The sequence below is a fragment of the Camelina sativa genome, chromosome 4 (assembly GCF_030686135.1).
Source record: "Camelina sativa cultivar CO46 ecotype springtype chromosome 4, ASM3068613v1".
In the NCBI taxonomy this organism is placed as follows: Eukaryota; Viridiplantae; Streptophyta; class Magnoliopsida; order Brassicales; family Brassicaceae; genus Camelina; species Camelina sativa.
Window position 1 is genome coordinate 18582055 of NC_141883.1, and position 20663 is coordinate 18602717.

Here is a 20663-nt window from a genome sequence, read left to right on the forward strand (position 1 = left end):
CAATACAAAAATAAAATTTAAAATGAGAAAAGAAATCACTAAAACCAAATTTGAAATTTCATTCAAATAGCATTTTACATAACCTTTTCATTGAGCAAAATTAGAATATAGCAAACATCATGGACTACACATACGAAAAATTTCATCATTTATTTCATTTTGATTATATTCTTAAGAGTTCTTATATATATGATAATATCGACTTTGGAGCTGTGTGTGGATATGGAGATGTCTTGGTAAGTAAGGTAGGGAATGTACGAACGTAACCGGGACTTAGGGAACAGGACAAGCCTCAATGTTCCAAATCTCTTTGGCATACTGAGCTATCGTACGGTCACTGCTGAACTTTCCTGAACCGGCTGTGCTCAATATCGACATCTTCAGCCACCCCTTACGGTCCCTGTCACATTAAAGAATTTCATTATTCATTTCGATTCAGTTTCTGTTAAAAAAAACCTATGAAAATGGACAAGTTAAGTTTAAGAGATGGGCTTACTTATAAGCTTCATCAACTTTGGCCTGAGCGTCCATGAAGCTTGGGAAATCATACCCAACCAGGAAGTAATCACCACGCCCAAAACCTGTGTTACCCTCAAGAGAATCGAGGAGCGGACCATAATCATAACTCCCAAACACTCCACTTTTGACAAACTGCTTCGCCTCTTCAAACCGAGGATCGGGTTTGAACTGATAAGTTTCAACATGCACATAAACATTTCATGTCAGAGAAAGTACAGCAGCATACAGTGATTTCATCACAAGGTTCTTCATGGTATGGTCATGGTGGCTCACATTTGTTCCACAGAGACAAAAAGTATGCAAGGGAGAAAAGGAGAGAGTGGCATACCAGTCCATCTTCTCTTTCTTTACGCAGTCTAGGGACCTGATCGGCTGTTGCCCCAAAAAGAAAGAAATTTTCTTCGCCAACCTCCTCTCTTATCTCAACATTAGCCCCATCAAGGGTTCCTATGATAAGGCAACCATTAAGAGCGAACTTCATATTGCTGGTACCACTTGCCTCCATGCCTGCTGTGCTGATGTGTTGAGATAGCTCACTTCCGGGTATAAGCATCTCTGCTACAGTGACATTGTAGTTTGGAACAAATACCACCTAGAGAACCATATTCGTTAAACCAGTTAAAAATTCTTCAAGCCATGTTCAGGAAAATAAAAGGAGAAAGTAATTCATTGCATTTGCATCAAAGTAGCAAGAATAAGAATGATTTGCTCTCAGAAGGAGGCTTAATTAGCATTAGACTTAACCAAAAGAAACCTTATCTTGAGAGATACAAAAATCTGTAATATTTGACATTGACAAATCAGCAACAAACTGAGGCAAACATCACTATCACGCAAGCAAGCAATCATCGTGTTTAGCTATCTCTAAGTTACACGGATAACATTTTAAGAAGACTCAGGCAATGTTACCTTTAGGTATTCGTTGACCTCTGGATCGCTGTTAACAACGTCGCCAACATCATTCACTAGTTTCACTATCCGTTTTGCATTTGTATAGGTTGCAAATGCTTTACCCCCAATCATGACAGTACGAGGAACTGTTTTCTTCCTTTCCTCAGGCTTCATCTCCTGTAACATTTAGCCGTAGGAAAAGAATGTCAAACAAGAAATACATACATGACCTAAGCAATGGTTTATGGACATTTTCTTTTGGTTAAAAGCATAAAAAGTTCCCAGGGAAGCTTTATGAGTTTTGGCTAGAACCGACATGTAGAAAGCTCATAAAAACTTTGGAAAATTTTGCCAAGGGAAAGGGAGTGCCCTGAAGTATCTCACTTATTTTTACTTGTTTATATAGCATTAGGTCTACCATAACTTTTCACGCAAAGGAAAAAACATAGATAAACTACTAGGAATCATAAGGCAAATCCAGATAGATGGGTAAGCCAACTGTACCTTTAACTTTTTGAATCTATAAATTACTCCAAGAATGTTCATCAGCTGCCTCTTGTATTCGTGGATACGCTTAACTTGTATGTCAAATAAGCTTGTCGGATCAATACTCACACCAGTTACACGCTCTATATACTGAGCCAAACGTTTCTTATTGGCTGTCTTCGCAGAAGCCCATTCAGATTGGAGTTCTTCATTGTCCGCAAACTAGCAGAAGAAGAGATAACATCAGCATGGCAACATAAAAACCCATTGCAAATCTGGTTCTCAAATAAATAAAAATCAGACCTGCCGAAGACCAGTAAGTAGGTCAAGATCAGTGATCCATTTGTCAGTCTTCAACCACTTTGTGATTATATCACTGAGCTCAGGGCTGCAGAAACGTAGCCACCTCCGAGGTGTGATGCCATTAGTCTTGTTTTGAAACTTGTTTGGCCATATAGAGACATAGTCTGCGAATAACTCAGCCTTCAAGATATCACTGTGTAACTGAGCAACGCCATTCACCTGTCAAAAGGCTCTCATAATTAGCACTTCAAACATGAAGACTAAATGGGACTTAAAATAAATATAATATAATCTTGACAGAGGGGACACTTACTGTATGCGAGGATACAACACATAAGTTAGCCATTCTCACCACAGGCTTTTGGGGATTGTTATCTAAGATGCTCAAACTTGAAATCTTGTCCTCGAGATCAACTCGTGTATCGCGAATGGTTTTCACAAACTGCAGAATGGTAATACTCTATTATTGCAAGAGATGACAGAAACAAATCATTAGAATGATCAGAAAAATACCCTCTTATCAATCTCTGTTATTATTTCCATATGACGAGGAAGAAGCTTCCACATCAAAGATTGTGACCATTTCTCTAACGCTTCGGGAAGGACAGTGTGATTGGTGTAAGCAACGGTCCTGCACACCTTACAAGTAAGTCCGAACAGAAAAGTGGAAAAACTTTGTCGGATATACTGATTGGTTCATGCACAAATGTAGTACCTTGATGTCACATCCCAAGCTTCATCCCATCCAAGTCCATTTTCATCCATTAGCAATCGCATGAGCTCAGGGATTGCAAGAGTTGGGTGTGTGTCATTCATTTGAACAGCAACTTTACTTGGAAAGTCTGACCATTTCCGGCTGCCTTCGGTCGTGCTCCTCTCATGAAATCTTGATATAATATCCTGCCATAGGTTCCCATATTGTGAAGAGGAAGTACTAATAAAATTATGAATCACTTGAAAGTAGTAGTCATTTTGGAATTCTTGTTCCAATTTATATGCCAACATGAAATTTATTTTGAATTTATATTTGCCCACAATTAATCGTTTTCAGTCCATAATGACATCCATCAGAGAGTCCTAAGTTGATCCAATACATTATGGCTTAAGAATAATGAAGAAAATGAAAGGAACCTACAATCAAATTGACAAACCTGAAGCGAAGCACTGCAGAGAAAGAACTGTTGTTTTAAACGTAATAACTTCCCATTCTCGGTAGCATCTCCTGGATATAACACAGTGCAAATCTGCATATATATACATTTCATTGTTAGAGTGAAACAGAAAGCCACAAGGCAAAAGAAGATAAAGCAGTACGTAAAAGATAACCTGTTGAGCTCGAGAACGTAGCTGCGCAGCCAATTCATATTCTCCTTCATTGAACTGAAAAAGATCAAGATCCTCCGCTCTAGCTTTTGCTTCCCAGAGACGGAGACTGATTGTGTTCTTTGTGTTAAATCCTGGGATTGGCACGTCATAAGCAAGAGCTTGTACAACATCACCGCCTACCCATTTCCGTCTGCAAAATCGTCAATTGATCCATTAAATGCTTTTTTAAGAGCAAGCTCGGTGAAAATTCAGAGAACACATAGCAAAACTCCTAGTGTATACATCCACAGAAATCTCAAGTACAGACATATGTTTAGTCATTTAAGTTCCAACATTAATACTTACGATCCATCTGGATTTATCTCAACACTGCCGAAAAATCTGACAGGGAATACAACGTCGTGCCTCACAATTTCCCATGGGCTGAACTTCTGCAAATTCCCACTAAAACAGGATGAGTTACAGTCTCAAAATAATCTGTCGAAATCACCACATCAATATAACATCACCTCAAGCCAGTCCTCTGGAATCTCTTCTTGACCTTTCTGTGAGATAAGTTGCTTAAACAGCCCATGTCTGTACCTCAACCCATAACCCCAAGCAGGCAAATTTAGGGTAGCCATCGAATCCAAGAAGCAAGAGGCAAGTCTCCCCAACCCACCATTCCCCAGAGCTGCATCTTTCTCCTACAATTTCATAACAGAAAAGCTCAAAAACATTTCCAATGGGGAAAATATCAAAAAGAAATTATCAAAATCCCAAGTAACTCAAAAAGTACCTGCTCGGCTATCTCCTCAAGCTCATAACCGAGCTTACGCAGTGCATCAGCATATGGACCTTGAAGGTTCAAATTCCCAATGGCATTTGTCAAAGCACGACCTTGGAGATACTCCATTGACAAGTAGTATGTTTGTTTCGGATCAACTTTGTTAAAATGAACATAAGTCTCATTCCACAGCTGCAAAACAATTCACACATCCCCAAGTTAATATCACTCTCACATAAACACACAAATTAACACATTCATAGTTTCAGATCAACTTTGAAAGATCCCTACAACTGCAAATTCAGTTGAACCTAACCACGAGAAAAACCATAAATTAAAACACTCAAATCTACTTTACTGATTACCTGAATGAGACGATCGCGAAGACTCTCAGCCGTAGCGTAGAGAGCTTGCTCAGGCCCGAACTTTAACGGAGAGAAATGTGGACTGTACTTGGCGTGGTAGAGGATATTCCCAGCGATCTCCGTAGCTTCGTTCGCCTCCGGATTAGCCTTCGCCGAGATTTTCTCCGGCAAACTCGTCGCAGCTTTTCCATTCGTGTTCGCCATCGCTTATCTCCCTGAAACAACAACCACTGTTATTCAGAAATTATTGCCGAAGTAAAGAAAATACTAAGATCAAAATTAGTGAGCAATTTACCAAATTTTGAAACTGTAATTTGGGGAAGAGATGAAGAGACACTTGAGAGAACTTATATGAAGCAGAAAGATACTATGGAGAAATCAGTATATACTAAAAAAAAAAAGAAGCGTAAGATATTTTTCAGAAACGTTAGTTTTGTTGTTGTTTTAATTTGAGTCTCTGTTTTTTTCGTTTTGGCGATTTGATTTTTGATTTTTGATTTTCCGGAAGGATTGAAAGTGTGAGGATCACAAGAAAAGAGAGTGAATTGAAGTTTTTTATGTGTCAGAGGAAGCTCAGGAGAGCTTTGTGATTTTTCTTGTTGAAAATATCTTCTAGGAGCCCCCACATCTCTTTGTTTTTTAGTTAGAGAGACCCTTCATGTTATTTTCGTATAAAAAGAACACCTCTTGTATTGGGGATTGGGGACCATTGATCATTTTTCTAAGAACTTTAATTAGAAAGAAAATACTATTTGATAACCTAATGTAGACATTCATTAAAAAAAGAAAATAAGTGACTTTTTTTAGGAATTTGATGGAACAATAAGAATGAGAAAAGAAAAGAATCAAGAAGGAAGATTCTGAAATTTCTTTTAGTTTCAACATTTTGCCAAACGGAAGAAATTCAAAATTTATAACCAATCTGAGTAAAAAAGCCAAACGTAGTGGCTCGATTGCTTACGTTACGTATCAATACGGTAATGAGAGAGGACTAGAGTGGGAAAGAGCTACATGAACACGTGTGTATGTATGTAAAATCACGAAGTAGAGAAAAGTGCGCGCACCTCAAGGTACCAAAATCACGGATCTGCACCTGCTGAAACTTCACTTTTCCTCTGCTTCCGTGCCCTTTTAGATTCAGTTTCTAATTTCTTCGAGGTTTTAACATTCAACGTGTAATTAACAAAAACAAGTCATCAGTTAACTCAACATTGTTTTTCATTATCTTCTCACAGGCGTTTCCACTACACTCAATCATCAACATTGGAAAACTTGCTACATTTTTCATTTGTTTATCGAGGAGGAGAAGAATAATGTGGATATCTTTTCTAACTTCTATACAAGGCCGGATATATCTTGTTCCTTATATATGTACTTAAAGAGAAGTAGCTTGATTCTATTTAGATTTGCAACTTCTCTACTGGCTGATGCTCCATCTCTTATGTGTGGATTTGTCCTCCTCCTTCAAGCTGCTAAGAGGACCATTTGCAAATTATTGGAACAACAAATCATTACAAAATTGACGAAACTGAACACCAGAAAGCAAACAGCCATAACTCAAGAAAATACCAACCTGTTGTGTCAAAATCGACTCTTTCTCCAGTTGCATATATGTTGTAAAAGAGAGCGGAAAGGAGATATAATATTGCTGTAAGAAGAATAAATCCTTGGAAGGAACCCAAAAGTTCTACAAAGAAACCAGCTCCAACAGTTCCAACTATTGCAGCCAATGTTCCAGCAGTAAGACACATTCCTATAACAATATAAAAGGTGAATACCAGTCAAACGATTTCTAAGGCCAATTTCTTCTCAGAGGTACAAAGTAGCCATCGGTGATAATTGAACCAATAGGAACTCTGGAAACCAATGTCTATTAAAGGAGAATTAGAAAGTGTACCATGTAGAACACCAGAATACTCTGGAGCAATTTCCTGAAACAAGAGGAAGTCAGATGTGAAAGATACTCAAAATTTGTAGTGTGGGTTAAGTATGATACACACGCTTGGGTACCTGAAGGTTAATAAGAAACCCCAAATGGCTGAATGATTTTAGCCCAACAGCTAAACTGAGCCAGGCTGATGCTACTAAAGGTTGTTTTGCTGTCGTTAGACCAATAAGAGCAATTCCAGGACCAATGAAACCAATGGACTGCCAAATGAAATCCATCAGTCAGCAAAAGAAAAGAAAAAGGCTCAATGAACACTTCAACACCATTTTGATATGTATACAGAACTCTTCAGTCCGAGGGACCACTTGCTTGATTCAATGAATCCTGTGAGACAGGAATCACAAACCTGCATGATTTTTCGCGTTAAGGTGATGCTTGTACCACGTCGTATCAACAAGTCCGACCAAAAACCAGCAAGGTATCCTGTGAAAGCCATCATACTCCATGGAACAGCACTAAACCAAGAAGCTTGTTTGAGGTTCACATGATATACCTGCAGCATGATATTCTCTTAAATTTCTTAAGAAGAGTAAAAGCAACAAAATTTCTATTTAGAATTTGTTGGTGATAGGGCCTTACTGTATTGAAGTATATGGGCATCCATGAAAGAATCACAAAGAAACCCTGGAAATAAGTAATTAAGTCATAGTTAAATGAAATTCAACAGATAGGAAAGCACCTGATCATAACAAGTCATAGCAGTTGGTGCTAACAATTTCACTTCAACAAGAAATCCTCATAGTTCCAAGAAGGAAAGAGTTGAATTGAGAGGAATCTTCATACATACCCAGCTATGCATGGAATTTGCAACTATAACAGCCCAAGTCGGCATCTTGGAGAGAAGGCGTCCAAAAGGAGGTATTCCACCTGTTATGTATTGTTTGTTCACCCTAGTAGACGTTTGCTGCTTTTGCTTTATATACTCAAGTTCAGACTTTGTAATCTGTGGATGTCGATCTGGCACACTCGACGTCGCAGAGAGCCACACAAGCAACCATAGGAACCCCGATAACCCAAATATTACAAAAGGGCCATATATACCGCCTTGAGACATAAGAATAGGAGACAACATGAGTCCTACAACATTCCCAAGCTGAAACCCCGCCATTGCAATGCCAACAGCTCTAGAACGTTCCGTTGGGGGAAACCATCTACATCAAAAGACCATCACTAAGAACCCAATAACCAGTGTCTGCTCGTTTCAAAATCATGAGTGTGCCTCAATCACATTTGGAAATAGTACTGAGAAACATACTATCAGTACCTCGCAACCATGTTGTTCATACAAGGAAGAGCCACTCCTTCAGCAACCCCCACCATAGCTCTTGCAGCAAGCAGTGCCCACAAAGAAGTATCAGCTGCCCAAGGGGTAAGAAAAGTAGCCAACGACCACAAAGCCACACCCCAAGCCATGACTACCTTACCACCATAACGGTCCACCAAAGTTCCCCCAGCTATTGGTGAAATTAAGTATCCCCATAGAAACGATGACTACCAAAAAAGAAACATTCAAGAAAGTATGAGACCAACGAGCACAGTAGAACGACTTAATACTGAATTGTTTACCAAAACAATATATGAAGGAATCAAAATCTTGAAAGAGTTGACCTGAACGATACCGGAAAAAGATTTGCTCCATCCACGAGAAAGCGAAAGAGGAACAATCGCAACGGACATCACAACACGATCCGCATTGCACAGCGCTAGAGCAAGCGCGAGCATCGCAACAACCTTCACTCTCTCCGACGTTATAAATTCCGAAAAATCAGGTTGCGCAGTCACCTCCGCCGGCGTACGGCGAGCATCGCTGCAAGACACTCTAAATCGATGACGTGGAATAATACCACATAGCTCCACAGGAGTGTTTCCGTCGAATTTCAAGGAGCCTACGCCTCCCCCGGAGCAGAGTAACAACTTTTTCCGGCGGTCTCGCTCCGGCAACGACGGAAACCTCAGTGTAGGTAAGCTCGAAGTCAAGACTGCTCGATCTCCATGGATTTTTGGGGTTTTGCGATTACGGTAGTCTATTGAGGGTTGTAAAGAGAGAGAGTAACACATTTTTCACCAATTGGAGCTAAGCGCTTAGTAATTTAGTTCGGTAAGTGAAGAAGAAGAAGACGAAGATGAAGATGAAGATGAAGATGCTCGCTCGGTTGGTGTCTACGGATTGCAACAACCAAATCGCGTGACACATCCGCGTCGTTTTGGGGCCCATTAACATTTAATAGGCCCGTATGTTTTGGGCTTTTTAATTAGCATGATATGATAAAAGTGTATAAACGAATTTTAATTTTGCCTAGATAAGGGTATTTAAATTCAGGAGTTTAAGAGTAATCCCATCTTTAGCTAAACAAATCAATCAAAAAGTAATTGTCAGTCACTGTATCTGGAGTAAGCACGTGGAAGATTCCAATCTTTATCAGAAAATGAGAACAATTACAATAAATACAGTATGTATGTGTCGACAAAAAGAAAAAGTATAAACTATAGTAATATCGTAAACACTGTTTGGCTTCGGGACTTACTAATGTTTTTTTGAAGAACACACAGGCTCTCTTGGGAACTTGTCGGAGATCCGAATCTCTATGTTACTCGTGTTATCCAATTAAATTATAGTCGCATCCTGGATATATTCCTTTTAATTTTTATATATCTTACCTGTTTAACTAGTTATTCATCAAGGCTTCGACGTATATTACATATGCCGAGTACTATATATGTAGCATGTTAGCTTACTAAGCTAGGTAAGAAAAAAAAAAGGAAAAATTAGCAGGAAACATGATTAGTTAAATGCAGTTGAAATAAATATATATATAGGATGTTTAATATTGAGTTGGATAATTTTGTGTCTCTATAATCACTACAAACAAAAGAAGTGTGTTGTATCACTTAAATTGTACCGAATTTTTAAAAATACTTATTTTTCGATTTTACTTTTCAAAAATACTCATTTATGGTATTTATTTTCAAAAATATTTTTTTAATATATAAAATGACTAAATTCAAAACTCTAAACCCCAAATACTAAACCTTATGCTCTAAAAACTATACCCTAAATATAAAATAGAGAACCCAAACCTAAAAAAAAATATTATAAATTAATTTAACATATTGTAATTGTGTAAAAGAGGGCAAAATGAAAATGTTCAAAAAATAGGATATTTTTGAAAAGAGATATCTCAAAAAAGGTATTTCTAACAAATTCTCTAAATTAAATTGTATCACAAGACTAAATAATGCAAGTTTAAATTATTTATGGATAAATGAAGCAAATATGTATATATATATATGACTTAGCATCAATTAATTTAATTGATAATTATAATTATCTAATTTAATATCAGTTAATTAAAATTGATTCAGTTTCTATTATATTGTATCACTTTTAAAAGTCGATTTAAAATATACATTTACATCATTTAGATAATTGATGTATCTATTCATGTTTAGTAAAAATCATTTTTAAAACAATACAAAATTTACATCAATTAAAACTGATGTTAAAAAATAAATGTAATTAGAAGATAAAAATATTGAAAAAGTTGATCCATTAATAATATTATAGCAAATCATCATCTAAACAATGCAAACCTAGCTATATGTATCTCTATTTTTCTGGAACCTTAATTCATCAAGTAAGTTGTATGATTGATGTAGTGATCGCGATGACATCTTCTTAATCAACTTCTAGTTTATTTTTTTCTGTATTTTTTCCTGCAAAAAGTCTCAACATTCTGTAAAAATATGCTTTGTTTATTTTAGATTTTGTTTTGTTAAAAGAAAAGTCATAGAAATAGACATACGGTAAACAAAAATGGTTGTGTTCGCTTTAGTCTAGCTTACGACACTGTCGGAAACCACAATTACATTAGTTTGCAACTAATAAAATTACTTTAGAAAAAAACAATGTATGATGAAAATAACACTATATGTGTGAGCAACCAAAACAAAAAAAAAAAAAAGAGAAATTAAAATATATGTATAACTAAACAATATCTATATGACATCTTAAAAACAAAAATTACCACATCTAAATGAACTCATCATTTGTTTATAATTCCTCTCATATATATAACAAACAATTTCTAACTACTAACTAGTATATGGAACAAAATCTTTTTGCACTAGTATATTCTTTAGGGTTATGAAATGATCTCTTTTTCATTTGAAAAATAACACTTAATCACCCTATATATATATATATATATATATATCTATATATATATATATATATAACCATCATGTCGTCAATAATCATAAAGCAAACTCACTATTCGATCATCACCTGCTGCTACTCCTAAGAGGCGAGGAGAAATGAAATCTGCGGTGACAGAGGTGTCTTGGAAGAAGACGTGGAGGCCTACGAAAAATTTCGTGTGATGATACAATGATATTTTACATTAGTTTTACAATATTTCTTAGCAACTTTGATTTATTTATGTTTTATGAATTTGCACGATGGATGATTTATGTTATCTATTTCTAATTTATATTTAATATGTGGGTTCTTTTATTCAATTCTTTTTCGTTTTGTATTTTTAATTTCTTAAATCAATTAAATAAACTATTCTGGAATTAAAATTCAATTATAAATACTATGAGAAAAATATTCGCATTAGTTTTTTTAACTGAAACAATTATTAGAATCATTTATAAAAACTGACATAAAGTTACCATCAATTATGTACAGATGATAATAATATCTCAAATCGATTAATGCAGATACAATTATTATAATCACTTTAGAAAATTGACACTAGTTTTACATCAGTTATATATTACTGATTCTATTATTTGAATCGGTTATTGTCAATTATAAAAAAAATTAAAATCACTTCGAAAACTAACACTAAATAACATCAGTACAAGGGATATTAATAATACAATCGGTACTTGAAACTGATGCAATTATTGTAATCATTTTTAATAATTGACACTAATTTTAAATCAGTTTAATTAAGGGACATAAATACTAACATCACTTAAATAAACTGATACAAATGTTGACATCAATTTTAATCTTAAACAGTGTTCGAAAAAACGTTCTATGCGTCCGCCTCCACCCCGTCTAGGCACTAGGCGCTATAGCACCGCCTAGACGACCGTTTTGACCGCCTAAAATTGTAGTATCATCATTTTAGTGTATTTTTAAAATTTTAATTTCACAAATTTAAAATTTATAAAGTTTATTTTTATAAACATAATTATAAATGTTTAATATGTTATTTAAAATGAACTGAAATAACGTTTTTATCTATTATTTTGTTTTTGATTTAATATTTTATTATTATTTTATATATTTTGTATAATTATATATATAATATCAGATATATTAGTTTATAGTATAAACGTCTAAACCGCCTAAAACCCTCTAGATTCTGATTCGGCGTTCTAGGCGCTAGGCGTTGGATTAAAGCCTAGTTAACGCCTAGTGCTTTCTTGAATATTGATTTTAAATAAATGATATATATTGACATTCAAATATTTTGGATACTAATATCAATTTTGATATAAACCGATACAAACTATTTACATCAATAAAATATAAATTATTTATTAAAATGATGCAGATTATATTTGCATCATGTAGATCTGATGCAAAAACAGAAAATAAATGATGTAATACCACATTTTTGTAATAATTATAATAACCTAATTTTCTTGTATATGAATCATTTAGCCATTGTCTTTTAGATTTTCTTTTCATCATCTAAACAAACTCATTTAAAACTTATTTAACCATTTAACTCATCTAATTAAATGAGTTCATGAATTAAGTCACCTCATTTAAACAAATGAGTTAGGTTAATTCATAAACTCATTTAATCTAAACTCATTAGATAATAAGTTGATTTGACTTGAGTTAATCATTTTGACACTCATATATATATATGATTGTTAGCTAATCAATGAAATAGTAATGTCGAGTTTGACCCATTGATTTGGAAGGAAATCCAAAGACTACGTTTGACTGAATTGGTCAAATATTGATGGTCAGTAATGTATTTTTCTTATTTTGTTATTTTGATATTTATGTTGCAATTTGAGCCTGGTCCTTCTCGGCTTCTCGTATAGAAGAGTAGAAAGTTGATTACTAGGTCATGATGACAAAAGAAAAAAAAGAGAAAAAAAACACTTACTCTACCAAAACTATACTATTATTTAGCTTAAATGTCATTTTATTATTTTATATTAAGAGTCATTTAAAATTTTAACTTTGTAATTTATATAAAATCTCAAATTGAACTCTATATTTATAAGTCATTAAAAAAAACTATAAATCAAACAAAGCTTTTACCTAAGAAAAACTCTACCAAAAAATAAAATATTCAACAGTACTATTCATTACCACAAGTGACACTCAAACCATTTTCATCAAAGATAGTAAAAATGGAGATCAAAGCAAAACCGACTTCGTTCACTAGTATTTTCTCTTTAGGTATAAGTTAGTCTCGTAAGAACAAATTATATTATTGTTGATTTCAGCAAACAACATCTAAATAAAAATATTTTCCATTTAATTTTAAAAATAGTTTATTAGCTTCACTTCTGTCCCTATGGAAAAATGATTAGCCAAATGGTAAAAACATTCTTAAACTTAAGACCACAATAACTCCCAAAAATCTTGAATCGTCTTCATATGTTTTTGAAGCCTTTTTAAGCTTTCTTGTTGTTTTCATTACATTAGTCATTAATGTATTAATAGGAGAGAAAGTATCATGTTGTGTATCGGTAGAAATTTAACAGTTTTTTTATTATGGATGAAAAACTCATGTATGGTGTTCAAAATGAAGAAACGATGTACAAAACAAACACATTTTATTTTTTTTGCTAAAAAAATTTGTTACATAAAGAATAAACAATACATTTTTGACACCAAAATTTTAATATATGATCTTTATATTTGGACCATAGTGAATTATACTAGCCTTCTCCTTACAATATATTGGTTTTTTTTTTTTAAATTAGGATACATAAATAAAAAACGTTATTAATTACTATGAACATAATTTATGTGTATTTAAACAAGACTACATATGTTAAAATATACACGTTTACGAGTTGTTTAGATGCATCATAATAATATAAGATTTATGTCTTGGTTCGGTATACCATCTTTACTATATTTCCAACTTCTAAACGTAAATCTCCAAAAGTAATCTAAATTGAAAATATATAATTCTAAATATAAAGTAAATTTGGAACCTTCATTTTTGAAATTAAAAATAGAGATGAGTTGAATATTATTTCACTCTAAAATAGAGTGTGGAAATAGATAGGAAAATGCATTACATCTCTAGAGATATCTAAGTTTTTAGAGTTTTGGCTATTTTTATCAAACAAATTTTTGTGATTGAATTTTTTTGTATCTTTTTTTGTTTGTCAAAGATTATTATTGATATCGTTGATGTATCATTAGTATCCAAATTGAAATTAATGTTTTAATTATTGATTATGCCAGATATTTTTTTTGGACTCAAAATTTTGGTTAAGCTAATTATATAAACAAAAGTTGTGGAGAAATATGACCTGAAAACAAAATAAAATAAAATTCGAGGGTACTAAAATACTAAACAAATAGAAAATTAAAGAAATGGGTTTAAGGAAGATAAATTTACCATAATTGATCCTACAATACAAACAACTAAGGTCATGTGCATTGGTAGTTTTTTATAGAGTTTCTCATACTAAAAATAAATGAAAAATAAATAATAAATATTATATTTTAATTTTAAAAAGTGAGAATCGATTCTCAAGGGCACTCATGTGTAGACAAATTTTACTATAATAACAAATCTATAAAAAGAAAAAAAAAACACACAAAAAAATAATTTCTGTTTTTTTTATGTTCTCCCCCTTGTTCTGACGTTGTTCATCGAGGATGATGGAGGCGGATTTCTGCGTCGGTTTGCGAGTATTTTCTTTATCGCATGCATATATATATAAACACACACACCATGTGGTGAGACCTGACCTGACCTCACCCTCCGGATTCTTCTCGTTGGTCTCCAGTCACGCGATTAGATTCTTACCTAATCGACTAATTAGTTTCTCTTCGTTTGATTCCCCAATCTCACGACTTAGAATTTGTGAATGATGAATCAAGGAGGTGATGACCATACTTCTTTCGTGAAGATAAATTGATTCTGCAAAAAGGAATGCCAAGATAATATCATGTCATCTATACTCTTTTGTCGGCAAGCTCAAATTCCCTATAGGATGTCAACAATTTCTTCTCAAGTTGTTTTCCAATGTCCGCCTGATAGACTTCTGGCAAGGAATCTGCTCCCAAGAACACACTTGCAAGGTCTTGAAGATAAACAGACGGATTGATGATGATCAATGGATTGAAGATGCAGCGGAATGGAGAGATGAATGGCGATGAAGGTGAAATAGGTGGAATGCAGCGGATTTGAAGGGGAATTGAGATGTACTTCCAAGAGAGGTGAAAGTCTCTTAGACTACAAGCTTGGATATATCTTAGATATGACACACTAAGAAATAAACAAGTTGAGAAGATATTACACACTCCTCAGATCAAACAAGTAGAAAGAAGTTTTTGATTAAAATGTTTGATGGTTTACAAAGAAGAGTTACATTGTCTTTTTATAGGAGAAGGGGTGGACGAGATAGAGGAGAGAAATAAAGGCCTAGGAAATCATGCAAGAGCTTTTCCAAAGTCTAGCTCATGCATAATGTCTAGGAAATTACAAAACATTAAATGCAAGTTTGAATAAGAGAAAAGATAGAAAATGGGCCAAGGCTTTTGTATTTGACCTTGGACCACGACTTGGGCTGGCAAAAGGGGTCTAAAAATGTTACTTAGGCCTCATTAAAAACCTTGTCAAGAAAACCCAATGGGACAAAACTTGACCAAGGGAAAAAGAGCACCAAAGTAACACTTTATTCTTTACCGAGCACCTTGAGCTGTGAGCATGGTGAATGTGGTTTGAGTCATGTCTTCTAGCTTCTTGTCCAACTCCTTAAGTATTGCATTGATGGCTTGGTTGAACCTCTTAGACTGTGACCTTGTTATAGGACCCGCCGGGACGATCAATACTTCTTCCGATGCTTCCGCTGGTACAAGCTGTTTCTCCGGTGCTTCCTCTGGTTCAAGCTGGTCCTTCGGTGCTTCCTCAGGTTCAAGCTGCTCCTCTAATGCTTGCTCGGGTTCAAGCTGGTCCTCACGTCCGTGTGGTTTGGTTGAGCTGGCCATGGTTTCATCATCCTCTCCCACTTGAAAAGGATTTGACCTCAAATCCGAATTATCTGCACAATAAGGAAAAAGATCAGAAACATTGAAACTACCACTAACTTTGTACTTACCTTGGAGGTCGACTTGGTAGGCATTGTTGTTTATTCTTTTGAGCACAGTGAATGGTCCATCAATCTTTGGCATTAGTTTTGACTCCTTTTCAGCTGGAAATTGTTTACTCCTCAAGTGTACCATTAGTTGTTCGCCAACCTCAAAGATCATCCTAAAACAACCATTGGATTTATGATCATGCATCAAAATATCTCCAATGCCGGTTCTCACAAAGATTTTGGACGAAAGAACTGCTAAATCTGGGGGCTCCTCTTTTGTACCTGCAAAGTTGTCAATACCTTTGGCAAAGATCAAGTGTGTCATTATAGTCATGGATTCACTATAAACATGAAAATATATCCTAGCTTGGTACAAAGCACTATCCTTGTCATGTTCAGAATTTTCTTTGAATAAACCTAACCCTTTCCCATGATTTTCTGAATGTAACAAACTGATAATCAAAGCTCTAGCATCATGAGAAAAAAATTGGGTTAAGGAATTACTTAGCTGGATAATGCCTTGGGTATGATCAATGCTCATCATGATTAATGGAAGTGGATCTGGCGGTTCTTCTTGGATCAGTATGAAGCTGCTGACATCTTGGTGCTCATCTTGATCCAAATCAGGTGGCTTAAATCTTTTGTCTCTCACTTTCTTTTCGGTTTTGATTATGCGCTTCTTGACCACTCTAAAATCTGTATTTGGCTCTTTTGACAAAGACAAGCGAATCATATCTGTGTGATCTTGGATAAAAGTATCCTTGATAATAAAAATACTTATCTTATGACAGTTTGGTATGAGCACAAGTGTTGCATCAGGTGGTTCATCTTTGAGCGTTAAGTAAGCTTTCACTATTTTTCCATGCTCCGCAAGATCTCCTACATCAAAAAGAAACAGTTTAGGCACATAGGAAAAGATCAAACAGATATTCATGTAGTTGTTATCAAAATAGAGTTTTAGAATGGAGCATCCTTTGGTGATCATAATGTTTTTTCTGAAATACTTCCAGCTTCTAACTCCAAAATGATAAATCATTTGTTGGCATATATCTGGTGGTTTCTCCTTGATTTGAACAGAACATCTTTCTTCTCCAAAGTAATTTTGCTCCTTCATGTAACATGTTCCTTTCGTAGCAATCATGGGAAAGAACAAGTGCATTATACTTGAAATAGAGAAATCAAAAACTTGATCTTTCACAATTGGTTTCCAAAGCTCATTGAACAGTTTAAACTCACACAACTCTTTTTCAACTAAATATCTCATTTTAGAAAAAGGTTTATCCGTTACATGCTCAGTTTTAGTTCCAAACGGCTCAATCACAATGCTACTCAAAGAAACTCTAAAAGAAGAGTTAAATTCAAGAAACTTTTCAAGTAACAACCCTTTTGGCTTAAAGAACTTTTTAAATGCAAATGTTTCAAAACTTGGAATCATTTTGTTAAAAACAGATTTTGAAACACAAAATTCTTTCACATTTTCTAAACCAAAACGTTTTTCATCTTGAGCAGAAAGCATCACAAAATAATTAGGATCTGTCCTAACCAAATCAATTTCCTTACAGTGCTTTCTTGGATAGTCACAAAGATATGGTATAGGGGCTGGGTTTGGAACAATGTTGTTCTGCTCCAAATCACTAATCAATGGAAAACTGATTTGTGTTGTTTCTAGTGATTCTTCTTCCTCAACCTGTAAAAAGGAAATAATGCTACTCGGTTGCTCCGGTTCACAAAGGGTTAGTTTTTCAAGCACAAAATCAGATTGGATAAAAGAAAGATCACATTTAGCTTGAGATAGAGTCATAGGTCCAGTTGGTATAACAACATCATCCTCAGCAATGAACTGTCTCTCCTTGGCTTCTTCTCCAAGCTGTTTCTCCTTGGGTCCGTCTCTGAGCTGTTCTTCCTTGGGTCCAGACTGATCCTTTCTTTCAAACTCCTTATTCTCCTTTTCTTGTTCTGCTTGCTTCCATTGTCCTCCATTAGAATCTGTACCTATCTCAACACTTTTGGGCAAAGACAAGTGCATCATACAAGAATTGGAATTTTCTAAACCTTGAACAGTTACTTCCTTGGATTTTGAAAGTGTAGAAGACTTACATTGCTTTGGTTCCCTACTTGATTCAAGCGATGGTTTTAGACTTTGCTCTTGAACGTTAATCTGTTCAGGGACCTTCTTTGGTTGAGATGTTGACTTAGTCTTCTTCTTTTCAAGTTTAAAGTACTTGGTTAATGCCTCAAGAAGATCTGATTGCGCCTTAGCCTCCACAGATGTTGGGTTTTTCTTTTGGGCTGGTATTTTGACTGGTTGCTTTTCAGGAACTGCTTGGATTGTGACATTGGCTTGGGCAGTACGGTGTAGCACTTGTGGAGCATACTTGTTCCTTAGAATCTTCTTAAGATCTCTCCACAATGTGATATTTGGCTCCTTGTAATACCAACGGTCATCAACTTCTTGCAACCACCATTTGTAAGCGTCTCCTGTGAGTTGGGTAAGTGCAAAAGCTAATCTTTCATTTCTTGGGATATCATTGTAGTAGAACCAATCCTCCATGTGTTTCTCCCATTCAAGGTAATCTCCTTTTCCTGCAAATTTATAGAGTTTATGAGCTAAAGAGATTTTATAATGAACCACAGATTTAGATTTGGGAGTATGAGAGGTTTTCTGTAAGCTGCTCCAGGTTGATCTAGATGTGTCATCTGGGGGCTTGGGTTTAAGATCCTGGTGTTGCCTTCGACGCTGATTTGGTTATGGGTTGGTTTGATTCAAGTGTAGATCGCCAAGTCTTGCATCAAGTATGGATGTCATAGCTGCGGTGGCAGACTTAAGAATCCTCCTTTCAAGACTGGATGTAGATGACTCTTCCTCTTCCGACGTCACCATGGTACCTGCAAAGAAAACAAAGATCCACCAGTAAATAGTTCCAAAAACGCGTAAATAAAAACAGATCTGGGAAAATTATGAAAACGAATCCAAAAATTCTCAAATCAATTTTGAAAAATACTACACTCGTTCTTGGTTCTAAAACAGTTGAGTTTGTAATTTTTTTGAACGAGTATAACATTTTATAAAACTCTCGTAATATCATGTCATCTATACTCTTTTGTCGGCAAGCTCAAATTCCCTATAGGATGTCAACAATTTCTTCTCAAGTTGTTTTCCAATGTCCACATGATAGACTCCTGGCAAGGAATCTGCTCCCAAGAACACACTTGCAAGGTCTTGAAGATAAACAGACGGATTGATGATGATCAATGGATTGAAGATGCAGCGGAATGGAGATGAAGGTGAAATAGGTGGAATGCAGCGGATTTGAAGGGGAATTGAGATGTACTTCCAAGAGAGGTGAAAGTCTCTTAGACTACAAGCTTGGATATATCTTAGATATGACACACTAAGAAATAAACAAGTTGAGAAGATATTACACACTCCTCAAATCAAACAAGTAGAAAGAAGTTTTTGATTAAAATGTTTGATGGTTTACAAAGAAGAGTTACATTGTCTTTTTATAGGAGAAGGGGTGGACGAGATAGAGGAGAGAAATAAAGGCCTAGGAAATCATTCAAGAGCTTTTCCAAAGTCTAGCTCATGCATTATGAGAAAAGATAGAAAATGGGCCAAGGCTTTTGTATTTGACCTTGGACCACGACTTGGGCTGGCAAAAGGGGTCTAAAAATGTTACTTAGGCCTCATTAAAACCTTGTCAAGAAAATCCAATGGGACAAAACTTGACCAAGGGAAAAAGAGCACCAAAGTAACACTTTATTCTTTACCGAGCACCTTGAGCTGTGAGCATGGTGAATGTGGTTTGAGTCATGTCTTCTAGCTTCTTGTCCAACTCTTTAAGTATTGCATTGATGGCTTGGTTGAACCTCTTAGACCGTGACCTTGTTATAGGACCCGCCGGGACGATCAATGCTTCCTCCGATGCTTCCGCTGGTACAAGCTGTTTCTCCGGTGCTTCCTCTGGTTCAAGCTGGTCCTCCGGTGCTTCCTCAGGTTCAAACTGCTCCTCTAATGCTTGCTCGGGTTCAAGCTGGTCCTCACGTCCGTGTGGTTTGGTTGAGCTGGCCATGGTTTCATCACCGCCCGACGATCTCCCATATTTGTTCAACATTGAGTATCTTCCTCAGAAAATTTCAAGAGCTTGGATTTTTAGTCATACGAATGCTCCAACACATATGCCACTGATGAGCACTTATCACAAATGGTACTCGGAGGAGTATTTTGCACTACGTCTGAACAATATTTTGCTGTTTACACAGATAGTAAGACTACTGTCAAAGCTACCCATGAATCAATATTACACGTATAAGTTGGCTCAGGCTGTGTTTTGTTGATTATTGGAGGACAAAGCACACAAACTTAGTTGTCTTTTGTGTTCAAAATAGAAATCTCTCAAGTCTTTGATATTGTAAATAAAAAAAACAAATCGATAAAACCTTAAAATCTTAATAAAATAGTTTATTTGTTATTGTTTTTTTATATAAATCATAAAATAAAATTACCTATCTAACAAGTTCCATTATGTATAATTTAAAATTATAGATTCATATTATTATAAATTAATATTAGTTCATACAATGAAAAATATTAGTGTGATTAAATAAATTCTGAGATTTGAAAAAAAAATAGTATTGTGAAACAAATTATAAGATTTTTAAAAAATAAAAAATATATCTATTTTGATATTATAAAAAGTTGTAATATGATATATGAAATAAAAATATAACTAATTAATAAAATTAAATATAT

At 35.0% G+C, this 20663-nt stretch overlaps 3 protein-coding genes across 6 annotated transcripts; all 3 read right to left on the minus strand.

Moving 5' to 3' along the window:
* Positions 1-35: 35 nt before the first annotated feature.
* Positions 36-5539, minus strand: LOC104780505 (alpha-glucan phosphorylase 2, cytosolic). Its single transcript, XM_087510321.1, has 16 exons — positions 4952-5539; positions 4657-4871; positions 4304-4483; positions 4035-4211; positions 3871-3956; positions 3526-3715; positions 3351-3443; positions 2915-3099; positions 2713-2830; positions 2513-2641; positions 2200-2418; positions 1915-2118; positions 1429-1587; positions 848-1111; positions 497-687; positions 36-400 (listed from the first exon to the last, which is right to left on the minus strand). Exons 2-16 carry the CDS (start codon positions 4858-4860, stop codon positions 274-276), a joined length of 2526 nt encoding a protein of 841 aa, XP_087366447.1. The 5' UTR covers positions 4861-4871; positions 4952-5539; the 3' UTR covers positions 36-273.
* A 317-nt stretch (positions 5540-5856) lies between these two features.
* Positions 5857-8796, minus strand: LOC104780506 (putative anion transporter 4, chloroplastic). Of its 4 annotated transcripts, none has more exons than XM_010505014.2 (9): positions 8224-8796; positions 7869-8095; positions 7392-7755; positions 7184-7228; positions 6951-7097; positions 6667-6804; positions 6554-6587; positions 6230-6409; positions 5857-6128 (listed from the first exon to the last, which is right to left on the minus strand). In XM_010505014.2, the coding sequence occupies exons 2-9, from the start codon at positions 8015-8017 to the stop codon at positions 6121-6123; spliced, it is 1065 nt and encodes a 354-aa protein (XP_010503316.2). In that variant the 5' UTR covers positions 8018-8095; positions 8224-8796; the 3' UTR covers positions 5857-6120. The 4 variants fall into 4 exon arrangements, with proteins under 4 accessions (XP_010503316.2, XP_010503315.2, XP_010503314.2 ...); XM_010505013.3 differs by having other exon boundaries at positions 5857-6125; positions 8213-8796; XM_010505012.3 differs by having other exon boundaries at positions 8213-8796.
* Positions 8797-14312: 5516 nt separating this feature from the next.
* On the minus strand, positions 14313-18549 carry LOC147945936 (uncharacterized). The gene has a single exon (XM_087509415.1). It carries the CDS (start codon positions 18459-18461, stop codon positions 15516-15518), a length of 2946 nt encoding a protein of 981 aa, XP_087365541.1. The 5' UTR covers positions 18462-18549; the 3' UTR covers positions 14313-15515.
* Between the last annotated feature and the right edge of the window lie 2114 nt (positions 18550-20663).

Coding starts and splice junctions, on each gene's coding strand:
- LOC104780505 (XM_087510321.1), bottom strand. CDS start 4,860: ATGGCGAACACGAATGGAAAAGCTGCGACGAGTTTGCCGGAGAAAATC. Junction 3,100..3,350: donor TCTGCAGTGCTTCGCTTCAG/GTTTGTCAATTT, acceptor AACCTATGGCAG/GATATTATATCAAGATTTCA. Junction 2,119..2,199: donor TACTTACTGGTCTTCGGCAG/GTCTGATTTTTA, acceptor TTCTTCTGCTAG/TTTGCGGACAATGAAGAACT.
- LOC104780506 (XM_010505012.3), bottom strand. CDS start 8,662: ATGTGTTACTCTCTCTCTTTACAACCCTCAATAGACTACCGTAATCGC. Junction 8,096..8,212: donor CTTTTTCCGGTATCGTTCAG/GTCAACTCTTTC, acceptor CTTTTTTGGTAG/TCATCGTTTCTATGGGGATA. Junction 7,098..7,183: donor TGCCCATATACTTCAATACA/GTAAGGCCCTAT, acceptor ATCATGCTGCAG/GTATATCATGTGAACCTCAA.
- LOC147945936 (XM_087509415.1), bottom strand. CDS start 18,461: ATGGAGGATTGGTTCTACTACAATGATATCCCAAGAAATGAAAGATTA.